Raw genomic sequence first — 26049 nt, forward strand, 5'->3', positions numbered from 1 at the left:
GAGCCCTCCTCGTCTCCAAATTCTCAAAGTCGTCTAAACCAAAACCAAGCTTCTCCAATGCATATGGTCTAGCATGGCATGGGATGTACTAATCGAATTGAAAAAAATCTAGAAATTACACGTTGAACAAAAGAAGCACAAGTGATGATATTAATTACGATGAAATGCTTGTTGTTGCGTACCGTACAAACATCAAAGGTCTCTTCCAGCTTCACGGTGAAAAACCTATCATTTTTCAGGTGAGGAAACCTGTCGCACAAACCCCGGTCATCGTAGCAGTACCCGCACTCCGGGATCCCATCGTCATCAGACATCTCTTGTGTTCAAAATTCAAAGATTATAACTGGACGGCAAAACCCAAAATGGCGTTAAAGGCTCTTTCTGGCATTTCCAACGCACTCGATATTTCCTATATTATTGCACAAGCCATGCCAAAATTCACGGAAAAATCCGGCATGACCTTTGCTAAAAAAGGACATATCGAGCGCCTGAAATTTGCCAGAACGGAAATTAATCAACACTCCGGCAAAACATAGGCCACTTAGGCAAGCACTGGTACTACAGAACATTGTTACAACTACTCATGTAGCTACTACTCTACTACAACTATCAAAACATCTACATCATCCTCGACATGGGGATTTGGCTGGTCTCACCTCGAGGTCGGAGGGGGTCGGTGACGGGGACGACGGCGGGGATGATGCAGGGGCTCCTTGATTTCTACAAAAACAAAATATAAACAAAAACATTATTATCCTCATCTTAGGACTTAGTGAAACCCTATAAGCTATCAACTAAACCTTATTATGCTGATTCATAAGAGTTACATTTACTAAAAATTGTAAAACCTAGTTCTAACCCTAAAAATTTGTCACTATAGTTCTAGCCCTAACATCTATCCATCCATCCATCTATCTATATATCCATCAATATAACCATCCGTCCATTTCAAATTCTACCAACTAAAAATATCCATTACTAAAATTTCAAATAAAAATACCTAAAATTTCCTATTCTATTCAAAACACCTAAAATAGTCAAAAAAAAATCTATTAGAAAACCTACATTTTACAATGTCTACATTCTAAAATCTACATTTAAATTACCTACATTCTACAAGAACGGAGACAATGGAGGGAGGGAGGGAGGAGCGGTAGGAAGGATGGAGGGAGGAGGGGTAGGAAGGAGGGAGGGAGGAGGGGAAGGAATGAGGGAGGAGGCGGGAAGGAGGGGGAGGGAGGAGGAGGGAGGTATGGGGAGCTACCTCGGTGGCGGTGATGGCGGGGGGCGACGGCGGCGGGATGGAGGAGGGATGGAGGGAGGGGATGGAGGAGGGAGCTAGGGAGGGATGGGGCGATGGCGGTGGGATGGAGGAGGGAGGGGATGTAGGAGGGAGCTAGGGAGGGAGGGGGTGACGGCGGCAGTAGCTGGCGGCAATGCGGCGGCGGCGGAGGGGTGCGCGGGAGAGTGAGTGGAGTGGAGACGGGAGAGTGAGGGGCGGCCGGGTGGAGAAGATAGGATGGCTTTAGCAGTAGCGCGCTTTAGGGTAAAGCGCTACTGCTATAGGCCCTTCTACGAAAACACGCTACTGCTAAGGCTAAGCATGTAAAAATAAACATTAAAAATACATTGGTGATCAATGATCTTTTTGTGTACAATTTGAATTGTCAATATGAGTCCTCACCAGTTTAGGAACCGGAGAAGACTCCTATTGTGGTCATAAATCGTACACATAGAGTTCAATAAAGACCAAGTGGTTGTGATAGTTTGAGAAGTAATATATTTAAAATGGTAAACACCCTATTCTTGGAGTGAGGTGGGACTAAACTTAGTTGTAAGGAGTGGACTAAACTTAGCAGTAGCGAGCTTTGACGAAAAGCACTACTGCTATAGTTGGTACGTGTATATAAGGTGCTAGGAATTCCTCAGTGTCGTCAAAGTGGAAGTCATTTTGCCTTTGTCTTTTGGGTAGAAAGAAGACTGCTAGTTGCTTCGTTTCTACAGTAGTTTTCTAGCACACGTCGCCGCAGTGGCACGAGACTTTTTTCTTTCCTAAAATCTAAAAAGTGCGCATGCATTATTTAGAGGAAACGAGCGGCCGGTCTTACACACGCATGCCTGTAGTTTTATGGTCTAAATTTTGTCTTTATTTGTGACGTGGCATGTACTACTAGGATGGTCACATGGGTAAGACACCACATTATTCCATGGATGCGCATGTCTATTTATTTGAGTTTTCAAATTTTTAAAAAGTCATATCTTTTAAACCGTGCTTCGGAATTTAGATCCGTTTTCACTATTGAAATCCTTGCAACGAGATCTTTGAAACTAGATCCCGCATGGGTATGTTTTGACGAATTTTTTTTATGCCAACTTTGACGCTATATTGTGCAACTCTATTACTACATGGTGCAACTTTAGTACCGGATTGTGCAACTTTTTTGAAAACCAAGTTTGCAGCTGCATGATCCAATTCTTTTGATATTGCAACAAAGAAATCATGACAACCAACTTTTTATGACGTGCAACTAGTCTACTACCTCGGCCAACTACCTAGTAGTCGATGTGCAACCCTTCCCCACTTCCCTACCAGTACTATGTGCAACTTAGTCTGTTGCTCACGCCAACTGCCTATTAGTCAATGTGCAACTCCTTCCCCTCTCTACTTGTGGATACGTATTAGTTTTAGTTGGCGGGGGTAACAGACGGAGTTGTACATAGTCTCCTAGGCAGTTGGCCGGGGCAACACACGAAGTTGCACATCCACGAGTGATACAAGAGAAAGTTGCACATCATTGTTAGATAGTTGGCCATCGCAGCATATGAAGTTGCACATCTACTGCTAGGTAGTTGACCGATGCAGTAAATAGTGAAAGCACATCCACGGGTAGGAGAAAAGTTGCACGTCAACTACTAGACAGTTGGCCTCGGCAAGAGATGAAGTTGCACATCTCACTCCAAGTGGGTACTTTTGGGGGTGGAGGCCCCATCAGTAAAAACTGCACGTCCACATGGTAGGTGCGAAGTTGTGATACGTCTCCAACGTATCTATAATTATTGTTCCATGCTATATTATATTCTGTTTTGGACATTATTGGCCTTTATTATACACTTTTATATTATTTTTGGGACTAACCTATTAACCGGAGGCCCAGCCCAGAATTGTTGTTTTTTGCCTATTTCAGTGTTTCGCAGAAAAAGAATATCAAACGGAGTCCAAATGGAATGAAACCTTCGGGAACGTGATTTTCGGAACGAACGTGATCCAGAGGACTTGGACCCTACGTCAAGACATCAACCAGGAGGGCACGAGGTAGGGGGGCGCGCCCTCCACCCTCGTGGCCCACTTTTGCTCCACCGACGTACTCCTTCCTCCTATATATACCTACGTACCCCCAAACTACCAGATACGGAGCCAAAAACCTAATTCCACTGCCGAAACCTTCTGTAACCGTGAGATCCAATCTTGGGGCCTATTCCGAAGCTCCGCCGGAGGGGGCATCGATCACGGAGGGCTTCTACACCAACACCATAGCCTCTCCGATGATGTGTGAGTAGTTTACCTCAGACCTTTGGATCCATAGTTATTAGCTAGATGCCTTCTTCTCTCTTTTTGGATCTCAATACAATGTTCTCCCCCTCTCTCGTGGAGATCTATTCGATGTAATCTTCTTTTGCGGTGTGTTTGTTGAGACTGATGAATTGTGGGTTTATGATCAAGATTATCTATGAACAATATTTGAATCTTCTCCGAATTCTTTTATGTATGATTGGTTATCTTTGCAAGTCTCTTCGAATTGTCAGTTTGGTTTGGCCTACTAGATTGATCTTTCTTGCAATGGGAGAAGTGCTTAGCTTTGGGTTCAATCTTGCTGTGTCCTTTTCCAGTGACAGTAGGGGCAGCAAGGCACGTATTGTATTGTTGCCATCGAGGATAACAAGATGGGGTTTATATCATATTGCATGAGTTTATCCCTCTACATCATGTCATCTTGCTTAAAGCGTTACTCTATTCTTATGAACTTAATACTCTAGATGCATGCTGGATAGCGGTCGATGTGTGGAGTAATAGTAGTAGATGTAGGCAGGAGTCGGTCTACTTGTCTCGGACGTGATGCCTATATACATGATCATACCTAGATATTCTCATAACTATGCTCAATTCTATCAATTGCTCAACAGTAATTTGTTCACCCACCGTAAATACTTATGCTCTTGAGAGAAGCCACTAGTGAAACCTATGGCCCCCGGGTCTATTTTTCATCATATTAATCTTCCAACACTTAGTTATTTTTATTGCCTTTTATTTTACTTTGCATCTTTATCATAAAAAAACAAAAAATATTATCTTATCATATCTATCAGATCTCACTCTCGTAAGTGACCGTGTAGGGATTGACAACCCCTTATCATGTTGGTTGCGAGGATTTATTTGTTTGTGTAGGTGCGAGGGACTCGTGCGTGGCCTCCTACTGGATTGATACCTTGGTTCTCAAAAACTGAGGGAAATACTTACGCTACTTTGCTGCATCACCCTTTCCTCTTCAAGGGAAAACCAACGCAGTGCTCAAGAGGTAGCAAGAAGGATTTCTGGCACCGTTGCCGGGGAGGTCTACGCAAAAGTCAACATACCAAGTACCCATCACAAACCCTTATCTCCCGCATTACATTATTTTCCATTTGCCTCTCGTTTTCCTCTCCCCCACTTCACCCTTGTCGTTTTATTCGCCTGCCTCTTTCTTTTTGCCCCTCGCGCTTTCTGCCGTTATGTCTGAAATTGGGGAAACTATTGCCGATATGGACAATAGTAATAACATGGAAAATTCTGATGCTCCTGCTGAAGAACCCCCTACCTTACATACAAAAAAATTCCGAAATGGTAGTGGTAATATTATTGGAAAAGGGGTTATTCAAGATTTCTTTACTTGTGCCGGTGCTTTGCCTTCTATGGGTAGTTCTATTTTTCATAAAACTAGTAGTCTTGCAGACGCTATTGACATGCTTGTAGTTGAACTTGAAAGGCAATTCATGCACATGCATCCTTGCATACAAAGGATTTCCTAGAATTTTCTAATATTGAGCATTCTTCTGTTAAGCGTGCCGCTACTATCTTTTTGGCTCATGAATTCAGATTTATAATAAAAGAAGCCAAAGAAATATTTGCGCATTATAGGGTGGACGCTGGCCGTCCTCCCATAGAAACTATCCTATTTAATCAAGAGGGAATAATGCGTTTTCAATCTCTAGATTATGTTGCTTTTAATGAAAACCTTAGAAAAAAGGTTCCTACCAATGTTCTAGTCGATAGAATTTCTGAACTTAATAATGATTTTGCTATTCGAAATAATGAGCTAGGATATTCTCTCGAGTATAGGCTCACAAAGTTCTGTCAAAAGAATGCTTATAATGATGAATTGGTTGTGCAATACGAAGGGCCGAAGGAGGAACCTATACCTCCTAAAGTTGATCTTGGGGACTTTTGTCCCATTAAATTTAGCCCTTTTGATTACGTTTGCTTGCCTCAAAGAAACTTGCTGCTGAACGTAGAGAATACGAAATGAATTTTAATGATCTATCCTATTATTATGGCAATACCTAGATCTATCCTTGCTTTTATGCCTAGCTAGGGGCGTTAAACGATAGCGCTTGTTGGGAGGCAACCCAATTTTATTTTTAGTTTTTTTGCTTTTTGCTTCTGTTTAGGAATAAATCTTTGATCTAGCCTCTGGTTAGATGTCTTTTTATGTTTTAATTAGTGTTTGTGCCAAGTTAAACCTATAGGATCTTCTTGGATGATACTTATTTGATCTTGCTGAAAATTCCACAAACTTTCTGTTCACGAAAATAATTGTTAAAAATCACCAAAACGTGATAAAATATTGATTCCAATTGCTGCTGATCAATAAACAAATTGTCTAGGTCGTCCTATTTTGGCTGAAGTTTTGGAGTTCCAGAAGTTTGTGTTAGTTACAGATTACTACAGACTGTTCTGTTTTTGACAGATTCTGCTTTTCGTGTGTTGTTTGCTTATTTTAATGAATCTATGGCTAGTAAAATAGTTTATGAACCATAGAGAAGTTGGAATACAGTAGGTTTAACACCAATATAAATAAAGAATGAGTTCATTACAGTACCTTGAAGTGGTCTTTTGTCTTCTTTCGCTAACGGAGCTCACGAGATTTTCTGTTAAGTTTTGTGTTGTGAAGTTTTCAAGTTTTGGGTGAAAGATTTGATGGATTATGGAACAAGGAGTGGCAAGAGCCTAAGCTTCGGGATGCCCATGGCACCCCAAGATAATATAAGGACACCTAAAAGCCAAAGCTTGGGGATGCCCCGGAAGGCATCCCCTCTTTCGTCTACTTCCATCGGTAACTTTACTTGGAGCTATATTTTTATTCACCACATGATATGTGTTTTGCTTGGAGCGTCTTCTATGATTTGAGTCTTTGCTTTTTAGTTTACCACAATCATCTTTTCTGTACACACCTTTTGAGAGAGACACACTTGATTCGGAAATTGTTAGAATACTCTATGTGCTTCACTTATGTCTTTTGAGTTATATAGTTTTTGCTCTAGTACTTCACTTATATCTTTTAGAGCACGGTGGTGGTTTTGTTTTATAGAAACTATTGTTCTCTCATGCTTCACTTAGATTATTTTGAGAGTCCTACAAAACAGCATGGTAGTTTGCTTTAACAATAATAGGCATTCAAGATTAGTAAAGAAAAAAAAAAGAAACTTTCTTATGAGTGTGTTGAATACTATGAGAAGTTTTATGCTTGATAATTGTTTTGAGATATGAAGATGGTGATATTAGAGTCATGCTAGTTGAGTAGTTTTGAATTTGAGAAATACTTGTGTTAAAGTTTGTGATTCCCGTAGCATGCACGTATGGTGAACCGTTATGTGATGAAGTCGGAGCATGATTTATTTATTGATTGTCTTCCTTATGAGTGGCGGTCGGGGACGAGCGATGGTCTTTTCCTACCAATCTATCCCCCTAGGAGCATGCGCGTAATACTTTGCTTTGATAACTTGTAGATTTTTGCAATAAGTATATGAGTTCTTTATGACTAATGTTGAGTCCTTGGATTATACACACTTTTCTTCCTTCCACCATTGCTAGCCTCTCTAATACCGCACACTTTTCGCCGGTATCATCTACCCACCATATACCTTCCTCAAAACAGCCACCATACCTACCTATCATGGCATTTCCATAGCCATTCCGAGATATATTGCCATGCAACTTACCACTGTTCCGTTTACTATGACATGCTCCATCATTGTCATATTGCTTCGCATGATCATGTAGTTGACATTGTATTTGTGGCAAAGCCACCGTTCATAATTCTTTCATACATGTCACTCTTGATTCATTGCATATCCCAGTACACCGCCGGAGGCATTCACATAGAGTCATATTTTGTTCTAAGTATTGAGTTGTAATTGTTGAGTTTTAAGTAAATAAAAGTGTGATGATCATCATTTTTAGAGCATTGTCCCAAGTGAGGAAAGGATGATGGAGACTATGATTCCCCCATAAGTCGGGATGAGACTCCGGACGAAATAAAAAAAAAGAGGCCATAAAAAAAGAAAAGGCCCAAATAAAAAAATTGAGAGAAAAAGAGAGAAGGGACAATGTTACTATCCTTTTACCACACTTGTGCTTCAAAGTAGCACCATGATCTTCATGATAGAGAGTCTCCTATGATATCACTTTCATATACTAGTGGGAAATTTTCATTATAGAACTTGGCTTGTATATTCCAATGATGGGCTTCCTCAAAATGCCCTAGGTCTTCGTGAGCAAGCGAGTTGGATGCACACCCACTTAGTTTCTTTTGTTGAGCTTTCATATATTTATAGCTCTAGTGCATCCGTTGCATGGCAATCCCTACTCACTCACATTGATATCTATTGATGGGCATCTCCATAGCCCGTTGATACGCCTAGTTTATGTGAGACTATCTTCTCCTTTTTGTCTTCTCCACAACCACCATTCTATTCCACATATAGTGCTATGTCCATGGCTCACGCTCATGTATTGCGTGAAGATTGAAAAAGTTTGAGAACGTCAAAAGTATGAAACAATTGCTTGGCTTGTCATCGGGGTTGTGCATGATTTAAATATTTTGTGTGGTGAAGATAGATCATAGCCAGACTATATGATTTTGTAGGGATAACTTTCTTTGGCCATGTTATTTTGAGAAGACATAATTGCTTAGTTAATATGCTTGAAGTATTATTATTTTTATGTCAATATTAAAAATTTTGTCTTGAATCTTTCGGATCTGAATATTCATACCACAATTAAGAAGAATTACATTGAAATTATGCCAAGTAGCATTCCACATCAAAAATTCTGTTTTCATCATTTACCTACTCGAGGACGAGCAGGAATTAAGCTTGGGGATGCTTGATACGTCTCCAACGTATCTATAATTTTTGATTGTTCCATGCTATATTATATTCTGTTTTGGACATTATTGGGCTTTATTATACACTTTTATATTATTTTTGGGACTAACCTATTTACCGGAGGCCCAGCCCAGAATTGCTGTTTTTTTGCCTATTTCAAAGTTTCGCAGAAAAAGAATATCAAACGGAGTCCAAACGGAATGAAACCTTCGGGAACGTGATTTTCGGAACGAACGTGATCCAGAGGACCTGGACCCTATGTCAAGACATCAACCAGGAGGGCACGAGGTAGGGAGCGCGCCTACCCCCCCCCCCCCCCCCCCCGGGCGCGCCCTCCACCCTCGTGGGCCCCCTGTTGCTCCACCGACGTACTCCTTCCTCCTATATATACCTACGTACCCCCAAACTACCAGATACGGAGCCAAAAACCTAATTCCACCGCCGCAACCTTCTGTACCCGGGAGATCCCATCTTGGGGCCTGTTCTGGAGCCCCGCCGGAGGGGGCATCGATCACGAAGGGCTTCTACATCAACACCATAGCCTCTCCGATGATGTGTGAGTAGTTTACCTTAGACCTTCAGGTCCATAGTTATTAGCTAGATGGCTTCTTCTCTCTTTTTGGATTCTCAATACAATGTTCTCCCCCTCTCTCGTGGAGATCTATTCGATGTAATCTTCTTTTGCGGTGTGTTTGTTGAGACCGATGAATTGTGGGTTTATGATCAAGATTATCTATGAACAATATTTGAATCTTCTCTGAATTCTTTTATATATGATTTGTTATCTTTGCAAGTCTCTTCGAATTATCAGTTTGGTTTGGCCTACTGGATTGATCTTTCTTGCAATGGGAGAAGTGCTTAGCTTTGGGTTCAATCTTGCGGTGTCCTTTCCCAGTGACAATAGGGGCAGCAAGGCACGTATTGTATTGTTGCCATCGAGGATAACAAGATGGGGTTTATATCATATTGCATGAGTTTATCCCTCTACATCATGTCATCTTGCTTAAAGCGTTACTCTGTTCTTATGAACTTAATACTCTAGATGCATGCTGGATAGCGGTCGATGTGTGGAGTAATAGTAGTAGATGCAGGCAGGAGTCGGTCTACTTGTCTCGGACGTGATGCCTATATACATGATCATACCTAGATATTCTCATAACTATGCTCAATTCTGTCAATTGCTCAACAGTAATTTGTTCACCCACCGTAAATACTTATGCTCTTGAGAGAAGCCACTAGTGAAACCTATGGCCCCCGGGTCTATTTTTCATCATATTAATCTTCCAACACTTAGTTATTTTTATTGCCTTTTATTTTACTTTGCATCTTTATCATAAAAAAACAAAAAATATTATCTTATCATATCTATCAGATCTCACTCTCGTAAGTGACCGTGTAGGGATTGACAACCCCTTATCGCGTTGGTTGCGAGGATTTATTTGTTTGTGTAGGTGCGAGGGACTCGTGCATGGCCTCCTACTGGATTGATACCTTGGTTCTCAAAAACTGAAGGAAATACTTACGCTACTTTGCTGCATCACCCTTTCCTCTTCAAGGGAAAACCAACGCAGTGCTCAAGAGGTAGCAAGTTGCACATCCACTATGGTTAGTTGCACATCGACTGCTAGATGGTTGCACAAAACATGTACTAAAATTGCACAAAAAGTATTTTATCGAAACATACCCATGCGGGATCTAGTTTCGAAGAGCACGTCGCAAGGATTTCAAAGTTGGAAACGATCTTAATTCGGATTCGTGGTTTAAAAGTTATGGCTTTTCAAAAATTCATAAATCATGAATTAAATGCTAGAAAGTCATCCACCACACGCCATGCAGGTAAAAAGCCAACAACCGAGTGCATCCATGTGGATCATTTAATGCACTGTTGATGGGTTGTTTCTGTTTAGCCAGTTGAGACAATAAAATCTTTCCTAATCAGATGGGGGAGACAAATACTTGCCAAAAAGGATCAAACGTTTTCCTATTTTGGCCGGCTGCTCCGGAACGCCAGGGAGCAGCCGGCCGCTGTGTAGACGCGTCCTTTTTCTTTTTCTCAATCTCTTACCGTGTGAAAGCATTTTGGTCAAGAGCATCTCCGAACATGAGACGATGTTGATGATGACCAACAACGGCAGAACGGGACGCCCAAATTTCGAATTCGCCTCGTCTCCCTCCGCACCTGGAAGCGCGGGCTTTCTCGACCGCAGACGACGAGGCCACGACCCATCAAAACGCTAGTGCACTGCATCCTTAGAGCATGGGCTCCTCGATGCTCCGAATGGGCAGCCCAGTTAGTGACTGATCACTAAATCATGACCTTGTAGTCCGACTCCTCAAACCAGTTCTATACGTTTGGGCTCACCAGCGCCCCCATGTTCAGTTCATATCTGAGGCGGATATGAGGATGTCCGGTCTCGCCCGGACGGGTCCGCCAATTCAGACTGACTGAAAGGACCCACGCGGACACACGCTAAAACTCATCGATCCGGTGAGGACGCATTCACGCCGTCGCTCCGGTGCGCAGCCCGAGGGACCAAATCAGGCTATTTAAGCCAGACAACGAGCCTCAACCCTACTCATCCTATTTTCACCCTCTCCATCCTGTCTGCACCGCCACTCCCAAGCTCCACCATCACTCCAATCCATTTCAATCTGCTCTGAGATCATCATCCGCTAGCAACCATGGTCCGCCAGCAGATCACCACCTACAAGATGCTCACTCCGCAGTGCCGGTTAGGATGTATTGTTCAACATGATACAATTGAAATAGTGTTTATACAAGTGAATATCTTTCGGGACTATTTCTACTAAGTTGATTTTAGTTTAGCATTCTTTTCTTTCCAAATGATGCCTTCATGCTGTGGACATCCAGGATTCAAAAAGAACAAGATTTTTTATAAGAACCTAATTATGCATATACATAAAAAGATGTGCTTATATGTAGTTTAAAATATGACATTCTATATTGATTACATTGACTTCACTTTTTTGCTTTGCAGTTCTTTGAAGGTTAGCCAATGGAAGTCTTCACAGAAGTTGATGGTAGAAGTTTCGGTATATTGACTGTCCAGCAGCAGAGCAATTTGGCATGGATTAGTCACATATATGGGCGTATTTTTACTAGAATTAAATGCTTATTCTTGCCAGCATATGAGAGAAAAGGTGTCCACCGCACTCGAACAAGTCATGGTACTCAGACATTTCCCATGAGTGCTTCTAAGGATGGCAATTTACCCATGGATATCCGACCCGAATGGATAGGGTTTGGATATGCTTTTGTGCCCATGGGCAACGCCCAAACCCGACCGATTGCTCATGGGTAGGGCATGGATATAATCTTGTACCCGTGGATACACCCAAACCCGACCCGATAGCATGCACTAATGGGCAAAGTTCTGCTATCCCTACCCCACAGTCACATGTCCCACTGTAATTTTACACTTTGTTATGTAAAACATAAAGAAATTGCACAATCTCCATCATAACTTTTATTAGTTAAAATTCAATCCCCACCAACATACTCCAGCGCCCCTTCCCTTATTTTTATCTCCTCGTCAAAATGACTCATCATTCTCATCTTTTAAAAAAAATACTAAATTATATTAGGTTTTTTTAGTGGTTAGACGGTAGGAAAGGCTCCTACTGCATGTATATTATCATATAAATCAAGGTACAAGTGTTATGTTACATATGTGCAGCGAGCGGGGGGGGGGGGGGGGGGGGGGGGGGTAGAAGGAACAACCCTTTCTAAAGGGGGTAGCAAAGCTAGTAATTCAGAGATGGAACTATGTGGCTGATGTTAGCAAAATCCTTCTTGAATCTGGCCATCCATGAAGATACTGAGGGGTCCACCTGGCAAAAGTAGTTGTTATTTCTCTCTTTCCAAAGACTCCAGGCAGCCACAAGGAAAATGTCCATGATCATTTTTCTTTGGTGTAGTGTTTTGAGGTGTGATACCATCTCCAGCTCGAGGTTGTTAGTGGATGTTGATTTACCATAAGTTGATGTTTACCATAAGTGAAGCCTAGCTTGCCACGAGGTGAAGAATGGAAGATCTTATGTTAACATTGTCTTATGTCTTATTAATATGTCTTGAGAGGACCAATGGATATGTAGTGGGTATGGATATCCATCGGGTTTGGATATGGACACAATTTTTCACCCGTGGATTTTTTTTCATGGGCGGGTAAAGGCTGTCTTCATGGATATGGATATGGATTTGATATTGTTCAACACGATCCAAACCCGACCCATTGCCATCCTTTGTGCTTCTGCAAAAGCAAATGTGCAGAATATTATTAGCGACCTAAAACGAAATCCTTAATTAGTTGATTAGTTCTAATGAAATCATATTAAATAGTTGTAATACGCTAACCTGTCTAAGTTTCCCTTGTATTTAGAAGATGCCTATGTTCATCATAACAGTATGGATGGAAGAGAAAGGAACAGTTTCACTCCTGATACCTCCTAATCCTGATATGCAACGGCCATGTGCATGCATCCTCACATTGACTATGATTATCACCCAACAATCACACTAAAATAAGATGAGTTGTGCAAGCCATGTGGAAGCGTGTGTGTTACTTGTGAGTACATCAATGAGTTGTCTGGTTTATACTGGGAGTTTTGTCCTAGCTAGTCGATAAATTCTGGTAGATAGTCTTGAATGATTGTTTTCATTTTTTCCGTTGTTGTCTCAAGAATCCACAAAGAGTATGGAAGATCAGGTTGAGTTTTTTTATCATGTGTTATTTGTTAGTGTGAACTACTTTGGTCGGACAGAATCCAAATCTCTAAAGCTTCATTTGAATGGAGAAACGCTGCGATGGCAAAGTGTAAGACAGGGTGGCCCATCTAGTTATCTGTCTATTAGATTACATGTAAAATTCAAATTAATTTCAAATTATAACCAAAATTTGTTATTTAATTTGTTTGATTATCTTGGCAGTTCATACTGAACATGAGTGTTTGTACAATCAAAATTTAAGAATCTGGTACTGACCATGTACTACTCGAAAATATCTTATGCCGCCAACTGCCCAGGTATCTTATTTTTTTACTAATCATGTTGATTCACACAAACCAATAGCTTAGACTATTTGTTGCCTAGATAACTAGGAAGCATTGTCTTTGTTGGGGATATGCACTTTCCCCTAATCATGGTGAAGTAGGAGATGACCTCATTTCGGCAGGCACTCCTTGATAGCTTCGACGATGTTGTAGTCCTCAGTCCACCTGTGACCTCTGTTTCTCACCCTTGTTCAATGAGATAGTAGGCTAGCGGTGGCAATGTCGACGAGTCCAAAATTATGGCGCCCCCGAAGAATTGCTTCTATGTACGAAATTGTCTATAAGAACATAAATCAATGTGTCCTTATTATGCTTGTAGCTATTTCTTTCGAAAGATGCATATACATAAAAAATGTGCTTATACATAGTTTAAAATGTGATACTGCATAGTAATTACATTGCCGGTGCTCGTTTTTGTTCTTTGCAGGTTTTCTATAGCTTGGCAATGAAAGTGTTCAAAGAAATTGGAAGCTTTAGTAGAGTGACTATTCCAGCAGCAATGCAATTTGGCGTGGCTCATTTACCCACTATATCATTAGCTCAGAGAAAATGTTGTTGCAAAGGCTATTGCTCACTACACATCCTTTTTTTATTTTTTATTTTTGCAAAACTCAACCAAGCCAAGACGCAACATCTAGGCCGTAGTAGATCACTCAACTGTCTCGCGGGGTCGAATGGAAAAATGCGTAAGTGGTACACACCATCACCATACCGGCCAAAGGCAAGAATAAACGCATGGTTGGATGAGAAATGCTTCTCCTTTGTTTTCAGATAAACATTCCATTCTATGGTAGTACATTGAGATGTTGGCCGCCACCGCCACCATTCTGTGTGAACGAGACGTCATTCGTAGAGACAAAAACAAAAGCTTGGCACACCCTGCTCCAGATGTATATATAAGTCTGGTCAAAATACAGAATTAGGTTGCGGCATTGCGTGAGTAGGTTAGCTCACTTGGTGCACTAGCTACTCCCTTCGTTTCTAAATATAAGCCCTTTTAGAGATTTCTATAGGAAGCTAGGTCATCACCGTTATGTGCACGAATGTTTGGTGGTCACGTCTTAATCCCATGAATGCGTTCATTCACTAACTTCTTGTGTGACAGCTTGCTGAGATCAGAGATTTTTTTTTGTTTCGTCTTTTTGATTTCTATGTTAATTAGAGGTTATGTACACGCATCAGAATTATCTTCACTGTGACAAAAGTAACTTCCCCTTGTGTACAAAGAGGACACAACAATATGCTTAGCACGCCCCATTTATGTTACCAAGCATATGCATGTGTGCATCCTACCATGGATTGTATCGATATACTCCGTTATTTTGTGAATTTTAAGAACTTCTATGGTATGTTTTAATGTCTTTTTTTTTGCGGGTGACGTATGTTTTAATGTGGTGTGCATAAACTACACGAGAACCCGTTTGTGTCCATGAAGAGGAACTTCTGCGCCACGCCGTCTATCCACAACATTAGCCACAACAACATCATGCGCTAGAGGAAGAAAGTAATGAGTGAGTATTCCAGTTGGGTTTCAAATATTAAATGTTTGTCTTCTAGAAATGTGCAGTCGATTTTGTATTATAACAATATATTTTTCATAAATATTTATTTATATAAATATAAAAAGTCAAATTAGTATGTTGGAGACCGGTGTCAATATCCAAGACAACATGGGCGAGGGAGTATCCTACTCTAAAAAACTGATTTTAATTCTAAAAACCATTTATGTAGATGACCTTTTCTGCGAAGAACTTAGCCCGGAAACGGACCTTGACCACCTCGTGGGGGTTGGTTAGTGGAATAAGCAGCTCGTCGAAGGCCTCGTCAACATAATCGACACTGACTAGAGACTCTTTGGTGGCCTTCTACCATGGGGAAAGCACAAGCACCTTCTTGTGGATGAGGTTGTGCTCTAGCAGCAAGTCTCTCTTGTTGCTCATATCCATTCAAAGAAGCTTCTACGGGAATCCTGGCTGGCACATGGCGACTTATTTAACATGTTAAACGATATATAGTATATAACACGATGAGTCATTACTCGCTGAAAGTCTCGCCTAAACATTGTTTGAATTAATATCCCGATACCTCCTAATCGCTATAAACTCATCGGCCGGCTATCAGTTGCCGCCTCTGTGAATATTGGTGATCAATTGGTCAACATTCGTTTGCTATAGGAAATGGACTTGAAAACCCTGCAGAATCTGTGGTTTACACTTCGATGGTTACTTTATAATCTACGCTTGTTGCCAACGTGCACATGGCGTAGTTAGTTCCTATCCATTTGGTGGATGGGTGGCCATGCATCATCAGTATGTGTACGCATGACACGTTCTATTCACATCAGTGTAACTCATTCACCAACTTGTCGTTTGGTAGTCAGCAGCACGTCCAATCATTCACTTGTGTCTTTTCCTTTGGTTTAATTTGTTTTACCATGGTGCCCATCACACCCAACGCTCAATACTTTTAAAAAAATGTTTTACCATTTGGCTACTTGATAGAGAGAACACATGAAATTAATATTATATGTACATTTCACTGGATTCACGCCTCTTCTCTTGTCATGAGTGGGAATTGGATGAACTTTTTCTTACGGAGGGAAGTGGATAAACTTTGTTTTTACGGGTGGGATTGGATGAACTTTGTGACTGGCTACCAACATGGCCACAGATGTACTGCCTGGACCATTCTGGCCTCCTCAGCACGGCCCCCAATTTAACAGTACTGTTTTTTTTTTTTGAGAAACACTTAACAGTACAAGTAGCCGAAATCACTAGTGAAGGAATACTCGTTGCAAAGATCACTCCCACCGCCACTTGTCGCAACCCGGGAGTTTTCCTTTTTTTTAGATTCGTTTATTCAAAACGTTTTATCTCTTTAACCGTGCGTCGAAATCTCGAACCGTTTTCACCGTGGGATTCCTCGCGTTGAGATCTTCAAATTTAGATCCCATGTTGATAGGTTTTGACGAACTTTTTTTACACGAAAAAAACGGACGAAAAAAATGAACCGGGAGCACAGGTTTTTTCCCTTTCCGAAAGAGGCACGTCCATGCCTCTCGTGAAACCACAACTGTACCTCTCGTGGAAGCAAAGCCGTGCCTCTCGCGGAATAAAAAAGTGAAAACGCGTTTTTTTCGTTTCCGAGGAGGCACGGCCGTGCCTCTCGCGAAAGCACAACCATGCCTCTCGCGGGAGCAAAACCCTGCCTCTCGTGAAAAAAAACAGAAAACACGTTTTTTTCCGTTTCCGAGAGGCACGGTCGTGCCTCTCGTGAAAGCACAACCGTGCCTCTCGCGAAAGGAAAAAAAACTGAAAACGCGTTTTTTTTCGTTTCCGAGAGGCACGGCCGTGACTCTCACGAAAGCAAAACCGTGCCTTTAGCGGAAGAAAAAAAACACAAAAAACGCGTTTTTTTCCGTTTCCGAGAGGTACGGCCGTAACTCTCGCGAAAGCAAAACCGTGACTCTCGCAAAAGGAAAAAAATGAGTTTTTTCGCGAAAAAAAATTTTGGTCCAAAAGTTCAGGAAGACCGGTGAAAAACCGAAACGTCGAAAAAAATAACGTATAAAAAGCCGAAAACGCGTGCGGAAAAAGAAAAAAATCCGGAGGGACCGTCCAGAGTGCGACACGTAACGGGCGGCTGGGAGCGCGCCAAGTGGCGCTGATCGTTGCGAGGTTCCCGAACGAGCGCTCGTTAATTAGATGCTCTCACAAGTAGCTGGATCTTGTTCAACCCCTAGGTCAATAGAAACCGACAATGCTCACCCGTGTATGTTCCCGCTATAGTTTGTATGGACCAATTAGAGATATATCTGAGCCCGGCCCAATTAGAGATATCCCGCACTCCCCTTTTGTGGTTTGGTAAGGTTCTAGAACATTCCCACACGGTTTTCATTTATATCTATGTTATTATTTTGGTTTTTTTGTGGGCTTTTTTATTTTTCCACTTTAAATTCGGGATCATATTTTGAAATTTGTGAACATTTTCTAAATTTGTGAACTTCTTAATTCATGGCATTAATGCAATTGGCAGCATGTTTCTAAACTCGTGAACGTTTTTTCAAAATCGGGAACATTTTTTAAATTCACAAACATCTTTTGAACCAATGGATAATTTCAAATCCATCAAAAACCAATACAAAAATAGTTTTTGATTTAATGACATTTTTCAAATTCGTCAATAATTTTTTAATTTTTGAATTTGCAGGCATATTTTGTAACAGTGAAGACTATTTAAATTTGTCAAAAATTTAGTTGGCTAAAAAATCAAATTCACAAACATTTCATTGATTTTAAGAATTTTTCTTTAATTCAAAAGACTTTTTGAACTCGTGAACATACTTTTGAATTCATGAATACTTTTTGAAAGTTGGACCATTTTTTATTCTTTAAAATTTCAAATTAAAAAATAATTTTTGAATTCGAGAACATTTTACAAATTTTGCAGCAACCTATTAAGCATATCTACAGTGATCATGGTAGCCGTTTGCTCGCCTGTTGTTGCACCATGCGCGGAGTAAATTTGACTATTTGTTACTTATTTGATGCGTTTAACTTTAATGTATCGTCGTTTCGTACACACAAGGGAGAGCCAATAATGTAAATGAGTAGGCCCATTTAGAGAGCGAACCTACGACAGGCATCCGGTTTCAGGAGGATCCTGACCTTTTTATTTGCACATTTTTTTCTTTTCTTTTCGTTGTAGGTTTGTTTCAGGTTTTTCTTTCCTTTTCCTTTTTGCTTTCTGCAAACAAATATAAAGATAAAACAATTGTTTACAATTTTTGTAAATGTTATAAAAAATCAATAATATTTCAATTATAAATAAGTTCATTTTCTTAATTGTTTTCAAATTTACAGAAAATTACATTTAAAGAAGTTTTTGGAAAAATGTTTGTGTATTAAAAAAATGATCACCATTAGAAACATTAGCAATTGGGAAAATATATACCATTTTTCATAATTTCTCAAAAATTTGAAAAAATGTGCACGTTTTCAAAACATGTTCACTTTTTTCAAAGATGTTTGCAAAACTTAATACTTCTTCGATCCATACTAATTGTTGCAGCATTATCCATATTAGTACTAAACCTTCGACAAGAAACTAAAATGTTCATACTTTATTTTGTAAAAACGTTTCTTTCGAAAAAAAGGAGAATTAAAATATTTGACATTATCTGAGACAAACCTTTTGTTTTCCCAAAAAAATGTGTTTTCCTAAATGTGTTTTTATTTTTTCTTTCTTTCTTTTTTGTTTTAATTCTACATTTTTGTTATACACGAAGAACATTTTTCTAGTAGAGGTTGAATATTTTTCAAATACAAGTTTAACCAATTTTAATACATGGTCAACAGTTTTTCTATAGACACTTTTAACTTTTTTTAAATGCTTGAAGAACATTTTGTAATACATGGTCAAGATTTTTTATACATATTTAAAAAAATCAAATGCTTGATTACATTTTTAAATACTTGTTTATCATTTTTATCAAATGCATGATTAACAAAGCATTTCAATACATGTTATTTTTTCAAATACTTGATTAACAGTTTTTAAATACTTGATCAAGTTTTTTCACACACATTGTATATTTTTTTGTATATATTTTACATATACGTGAGAAACATTTCCTTTCTACACTTTTAAAAATTTGGAAATGCTTGGTTAACAGTTTTTTCAAATGTTTTATGTAAAGTGTTTGTGTAATACATTTATTAAGAATATTCGGAAGTACAAACAAATGTAAAAAATAAACAAAAAACGTGAGAAAAACAGGGCCCTGGCGTCCCGCGCGCCTGGGCCGGCCCATTAGGTGAGCCGCCTGTCATGAGAGCACACTCGGTCTCGCTGTAAGCGAGATATAGTGCGGCCCATCCGAGCGGGCTGTCCCTTAGCTATCTTGTCATGAGCTCGAACCGATATTGAGTAGTCCCTACTAATTCTTCTGTGGCTCAAATGTTTTTTTTATTTATGTAAAAGAAAAGATCTTTGCCTTCCGATAATTCAACCCGGAGCCCGTGAACAGTACCTCGATTTTAAATACAAAGAAAGTTCAGAAAATTCTATTTTTTGTGGTGCAAGATGCTCTTGTGTGTGAAATCCGTGTAAATTTTTGTGAAGTTTGGCCATTTGAGGAGCTCGTGGCAAAAAAAGAAAAAATCAGGCATGAACAGTACGATTTTCTAAATTTTCTCATACATCCGAAATTTGTCTTTTTTGTCACGAGCTCCTTGAATGTCCAAACTTCATAAAATTTTGCACGGAGTTCACACACAGGAGAATCTTGCACCATAAAAATATTTAGAATTTTTTGAACTTTTTCCTATATTAAATCGCGGAACTGTTTATGCCCGGGCTCAGTCACCGCTCTCCCTTCCTTCTCTTTTTGTTGTGATGTCTTTGCCTACTTTTCTATTCATCTCCTCCTCCCGCACGGCAGCATCACTACGAAATTCCAAGCAAGCCCTGATTCGATATACAAGACGGCCTGATTCGAGATGCAAGACGGCTCTGATGAGAAGATGCCCCCACGTGCTACACATCGTGCCGGGCAGAGCACGGTTGCGCCGCCGAGACAAGGAGATGGAGGGACGACTGGATGAGGATTCCTTCTCCTTCGTTTTTGTTGAGTAAATAGGCAATTTCTCGATTAAATTAATCCACGAGTAAATCACTAGCATGGCATTGACACATATGATCGCATACTGATATTCAGTCAAAGTAGCACATACTACGCTAATTGCAGAAAGATCTACGTATAACGCTAGCATGGCTAAAACAGAAAACAGTAGGAGCGGGATAAACGAGTTATACCCTCCAGTAGGCCATGCAGAGGCCGCGGCTTTGGTGGCAGCAGCGGCGTCCTCGGCGGCCTTCTTGTCAGCTTCAGCTTTCTCGGCGGCGGCACGTTCGGCGTCGGTGGACATGGTGATGATGAAGGCGACGCGGACGTAGAGGAAGTAGACGATCGGAAGTGAGCAGTCGCGTAATCGCTGCCCAAAAACCTATTCGCCCCTCACCCCGTACAGGAACCAGAAGGGCGTGGTTTCGGAGACCTGCTCTCCCGTCGACCGTGTACGCGGCGGACGGGATGGAGTCACCGGCGGCGGCAACAGCAAGGGAACGACGGTGGACGTGCGCGTGGAGCAGATGTGATCTGTTCGTGGCGGCTAGGGTTAGGAGACACCGCACACTTATAGGCGCAGCCGCGTGGAGAGACGTCCGAGTCCGTGACAGCCCACGATCCGACGTCTCAGATCGTGGCCCAGCTGTCAGAAAACTCTCCGTTAGTGACTGGCAAAAATAAGCGCGTAGGTGTAAGCTCGGCTCAATCCCGCAACCCGCGGCGCGTCGTGACGAGGCGTGGCGTGGCAAGGCGGGCGGCGGAGGAGGAGTGCGCGATGGCCTCTTCTCTTCTCAAGCTCCAATAGCATGTAGAAGAGAAACCCTTATAAGGAGGTCCAACTCCTCTTCCACTTCCGGGGTGGGACTAAACTTCCCACTACACCTAGTGCCATATAACCCACATGGGCCCTTAGAGATTTTTCAGAAATTGCTACATGGGCCTAGAGCCCATCTCAAATTTCAGCAATCCCCCACCAGATCTCGAGGGCCCATTGTGTCCTCTGTTCCAATTACTGTTTCGATATACCAGTGTTTTAGTGAAGACCTGTTAAGGTTGAGCTTCACCTAGAGCAAGTAGCTACACTCCTTCACAACTGAACAATGGACTATGCCTTGAATTGTCAGTTTGGCGTAAAGAAGTTTCACCACATGTCTTACTAGTACTGGGCTGCCGAAGGCTGACCCCTCGGGTGGAGCATATAAGTCACACTCCTGGCCTATTCATGAGCTTACTAGAGATCACCCCAATCTCATAGACTGTGACCAGCAGTCGGACTCATATAGGAGTGTTCCTACAAAGATCACTCTGTAGGATAGCATCTTGCTTATATAAGCTTCGGAACACATTAAGACAGTAGTCATCCTACCATACAGTATCGAGAGTATTGCATCTCCAACGGAGTGGGTTAGTATATTTACTCTCCTCAGTTCACCACTGGCTTGTTTTCCCAGGTCCTAATTCACGGGATCTCCGATCACATAGGTTGGGTTACTACCATGGCAACTCATGTGGGTCTCATACCCATCTCCCTCGATGCATTATCTATCACAACACGTGATAGCCCTTTCGTAAAGGGATCTGCCAGATTCTTAGCCGTATGGACATAGTCCAACGCTATCACTCCGGAGTTTCTTAATTTTCTGACAGCTTTTAATCTCATTCTTATGTGTTTGGTGGACTTCATGTTGTCCTTTGAACTCTTCACCTTGGTGATGACAGTCTGATTGTCACAGTTCATAAGGATAGCCGGAACCGGTTTATCAACCAATGGCAAGTCCATCAAAAGATCTCGAAGCCATCTCGCTTCGACACCAGATGTGTCTAATGCCGTTAATTCTGCTTCCATTGTCGATCTCGTTAAGATCGTTTGCTTGCAAGACTTCCAGGAAACAGCGCCACCTCCAAGAGTAAACATATACCCAGTTGTGGCCTTCATCTCATCAGCATCAGAGATCCAATTTGCATCACTATACCCTTCAAGTACCGACGGGTCTCCGGTATAGTGAAGTCCATAGTTCATAGTACCTTTCAGATAGCGCATGACTCGTTCAACAGCATGCCAATGTACATCACCCGGTTTGGAAACAAACCGGCTCAGTTTGCTCACAGCAAACGCGATGTCGGGCCTCGTTGCGCTCGCTAGGTACATCAGTGAACCAATGATTTGAGAGTATCTCAACTGATCTATAGCCGTGCCTTTGGACTTTCGAATCAACACGCTAGGATCATATGGTGTTTGAGATGGTGTGCAATCCGAATATCCAAAACGACTCAACACCTTCTCAACATAGTGGGATTGCAGAAGTGTAATCCCACCCTCATTATCTCTCAGTAGCTTGATGTTCAAGATAACATCAGCCACACCAAGGTCTTTCATCTCAAAGTTCTGAGACAAAAACGACTTGACCTCCTCAATGACTTTGAGGTTGGTTCCGAATATCAGTATGTCATCAACATACAAGCACAGTATAACTCCTTCACCCCCACCATGGCGATAGTATACACATTTGTCAGCCTCATTAACAACGAAACCAACAGATGTCAGAGTTGTATTAAACTTATCATGCCATTGCTTAGGTGCTTGCTTCAGGCCATATAAAGATTTCAGCAACCTACACACCTTTCTTTCCTGACCATCTATCACAAAGCCATCTGGCTGTTGCATGTAGATTTCCTCTTTTAGCTCTCCATTTAGAAAAGCCGTCTTAACATCCATCTGGTGGACGAGAAGACCATGCGAGGCTGCCAACGAGAGTAATACTCGAATGGTGGTCAGTCTAGCTACAGGTGAATAAGTGTCGAAGTAATCTTCCTCTTCTTTCTGGTCATAGCCCTTGGCCACAAGCCTAGCCTTGTACTTTTCAATTGTGCCATCGGGCCTAAGCTTCTTCTTGAACACCCACTTACATCCTAATGGTTTGCAACCATAGGGACGTTCAGTGATCTCCCATGTCCCGTTAGCCATGATGGAATCCATCTCATTACGGACCGCATCCTTCCAGTAGTCAGCTTCTGAAGAGGCATACGCTTCTGAAATAGAAGTGGGAGTATCATCCACGAGGTACACGAAGAAATCATCACCAAAGGTCTTTGCAGTCCTTTGTCTCTTGCCCCTACCAAGGGTTTCCTCGTCATCCTCCTCAGGATTTTCATCATGTGTTTGTTCATAATATTCCATAGGGATGGCAGGTTCAGGAGTCTCCTCCGATTCCTGTCTAGAAGTGCTTTGCATATCTCTCATAGGAAAAGTATCCTCGAAGAATGTAGCATCCTTAGACTCCATAATTGTACCGACCTTCTGGTCAGGTACCTCAGATTTCACTACTAGAAATCTATAGCCAACGCTGTTCTTAGCGTAGCCCAAATTAACGCAGTCCACAGTCTTGGGTCCAAGCTTACGCTTTTTGGGGATCGGCACATTGACTTTCGCCAGACAGCCCCAAGTGCGCAAGTACGAGAGTGTTGTCCTCCTCTTTGCCCATTTCTCATAGGGAGTGATCTCATTATCCTTTGTCGGAACTTTATTCAGGACATGACATGCCGTCAATATAGCCTCCCCCCACCATGCCTTGGATAAACCCGATGTATCTAACATGGCGTTAACCAAATCAGTTAGAGTACGGTTTTTCCGCTCGGCAACCCCGTTTGACTGGGGTGAATAGGGAGGCGTCCTCTCATGAATAATGCCGTGTTCCGCACAGAAGGAATCAAACTCACTCGAGAAGTACTCTCCACCACGATCTGACCGGACTCGTTTAATTTTCTTTTCAAGTTGATTCTCAACTTCTGCCTTATAGATTTTAAAGTAGTGTAGAGCCTCATCTTTAGTATTTAACAGGTACACATAGCAATATCTAGAGGAATCATCTATCAATGTCATGAAGTATTTCTTTCCACCTTTAGTCAACACACCATTCATCTCACAAAGATCAGAATGTATGAGTTCTAATGGTGCCAAATGTCTCTCCTCCGCGGCCTTGTGAGGCTTGCGAGGTTGCTTAGCTTGCACACATGAAAGGCACTTAGAGCCTTTGGCTAAAGTAAAACTCGGGATTAAATCCAACTTGGCTAGCCGCGTCATAACACCGAAACTAATGTGACAAAGACGTGAATGCCAAACCTCAGATTCATTAACATTCGAATGAACATGGTTCACGACTTTATTACAAAAATCTGCGAGGGAAAGGCGGAACATCCCTCCGCTCTCATAACCTTTTCCAACAAAGAGTCCATATTTCGTAACAACTAATTTATTAGACTCGAAAACCAACTTAAACCCTTCTCTACATAGAAGGGAGCCACTAACGAGGTTCTTCTTGATGGCGGGGACATGCTGCACGTTCTTCAGCTGCACGATCCTTCCCGAAGTAAACTTCAGATCGACCGTGCCAACACCATGAACAGAAGCACTCGCGCCATTCCCCATCAATACGGACCCGTGGCCTGTGACCTGGTAAGAAGTGAACAATGACATGTCAGCACACACATGTACACCTGCACCTGTGTCCACCCACCAATCGGTGGGCTGAAACACTGAAAAAACAGTAAATAAATTACCGTACCCAGGTGCACCATTCTCATTGTTGTCCACAGTCATGTTGACGGACTTGGAGTCCTGTCCTGACTTCTTGTACTTGTTTGGGCACTTGTTGGCCCAATGTTCAACCGAACCACAAGTGAAGCAGCCCTCGTCCTTCTTGTTCTTCTTGAAGGTCTTCTTACCCTTCTTCTTAAAGTCGGTATTGTGTTGGACACCGTTCTTTCCCTTGGGCTTGTGGGAGTTGAAGTTCTTCTGGTTCACCATGTTGGCGACAGAAGTCCCTTCGGCCCCTTTTCCGTGCGAGTCCTTTGCCCTTGAATTCTGCTCAACACTCAGATGGCCAATGACATCCTCCACAGAGAATTCACGCCTCTGATGTTTCAGAGTGGTGGCAAAGTTCCTCCAGGAATTAGGGAGCTTAGCGATTATGCAGCCCGCGACAAACTTGCCCGGTAACTCGCACTTAAGAAGTTCAAGCTCCTTAACAATGCATATTATCTCATGAGCCTGCTCCAATACAGGACGGTTTTCAACCATCTTGTAATCATGGAACTGCTCTATAATATACATCTCGCTTCCGGCATCGGCTGCCCCGAACTTAGATTCGAGCGCCTCCCACAAGTCCTTGGCAACATGCACATGTAAATATGCATCGACCAGTTTATCTCCGATCACGCTAAGAACTGCTCCGAGAAACACAACGGTAGCCTCCTTGAACGCCTTCTCCTGTTCAGGAGCAATCGTTCCCGTGGAGACACCGGTGACCCAGAACACGTTCATAGCCGTGAGCCATAACGTGGTCTTAGTCTGCCAACGCTTAAAGTATGTACCGGTAAACTTATCCGGTTTCAGTGCAGCGGCAAAGCCACTTGCCGAAAAATTCCTACACATAATAGGTTTTTGGATTGTTGAGTAAATAGGCAATTTCTCGATTAAATTAATCCACGAGTAAATCACTAGCATGGCATTGACACATATGATCGCATACTGATATTCAGTCAAAGTAGCACATACTACGCTAATTGCAGAAAGATCTACGTATAACGCTAGCATGGCTAAAACAGAAAACAGTAGGAGCGGGATAAACGAGTTATACCCTCCAGTAGGCCATGCAGAGGCCGCGGCTTTGGTGGCAGCAGCGGCGTCCTCGGCGGCCTTCTTGTCAGCTTCAGCTTTCTCGGCGGCGGCACGTTCGGCGTCGGTGGACATGGTGATGATGAAGGCGACGCGGACGTAGAGGAAGTAGACGATCGGAAGTGAGCAGTCGCGTAATCGCTGCCCAAAAACCTATTCGCCCCTCACCCCGTACAGGAACCAGAAGGGCGTGGTTTCGGAGACCTGCTCTCCCGTCGACCGTGTACGCGGCGGACGGGATGGAGTCACCGGCGGC

General features: G+C 42.0%; 1 protein-coding gene across 1 annotated transcript; it reads right to left on the minus strand.

Annotated features, from left to right (window-relative positions):
• Positions 1–368: 368 nt before the first annotated feature.
• On the minus strand, positions 369–26049 carry LOC141020764 (uncharacterized). The gene is made up of 2 exons (XM_073495709.1): positions 24677–26049; positions 369–409 (listed from the first exon to the last, which is right to left on the minus strand). Exons 1-2 carry the CDS (start codon positions 25866–25868, stop codon positions 369–371), a joined length of 1233 nt encoding a protein of 410 aa, XP_073351810.1. The 5' UTR covers positions 25869–26049.

This window comes from Aegilops tauschii, chromosome 3 (genome assembly GCF_002575655.3).
Source record: "Aegilops tauschii subsp. strangulata cultivar AL8/78 chromosome 3, Aet v6.0, whole genome shotgun sequence".
Classification (NCBI taxonomy): domain Eukaryota; kingdom Viridiplantae; phylum Streptophyta; class Magnoliopsida; order Poales; family Poaceae; genus Aegilops; species Aegilops tauschii.

Bases quoted from the DNA above. Each gene is read 5' to 3' on its own strand.
- LOC141020764 (XM_073495709.1), bottom strand. From the start codon at position 25,868: ATGTCCACCGACGCCGAACGTGCCGCCGCCGAGAAAGCTGAAGCTGAC. The intron at 410-24,676 runs GTAATTTATTTA...GCAATAATATAG, and splicing joins GAATGGTGCACCTGGGTACG to GAAATATCGAGTGCGTTGGA.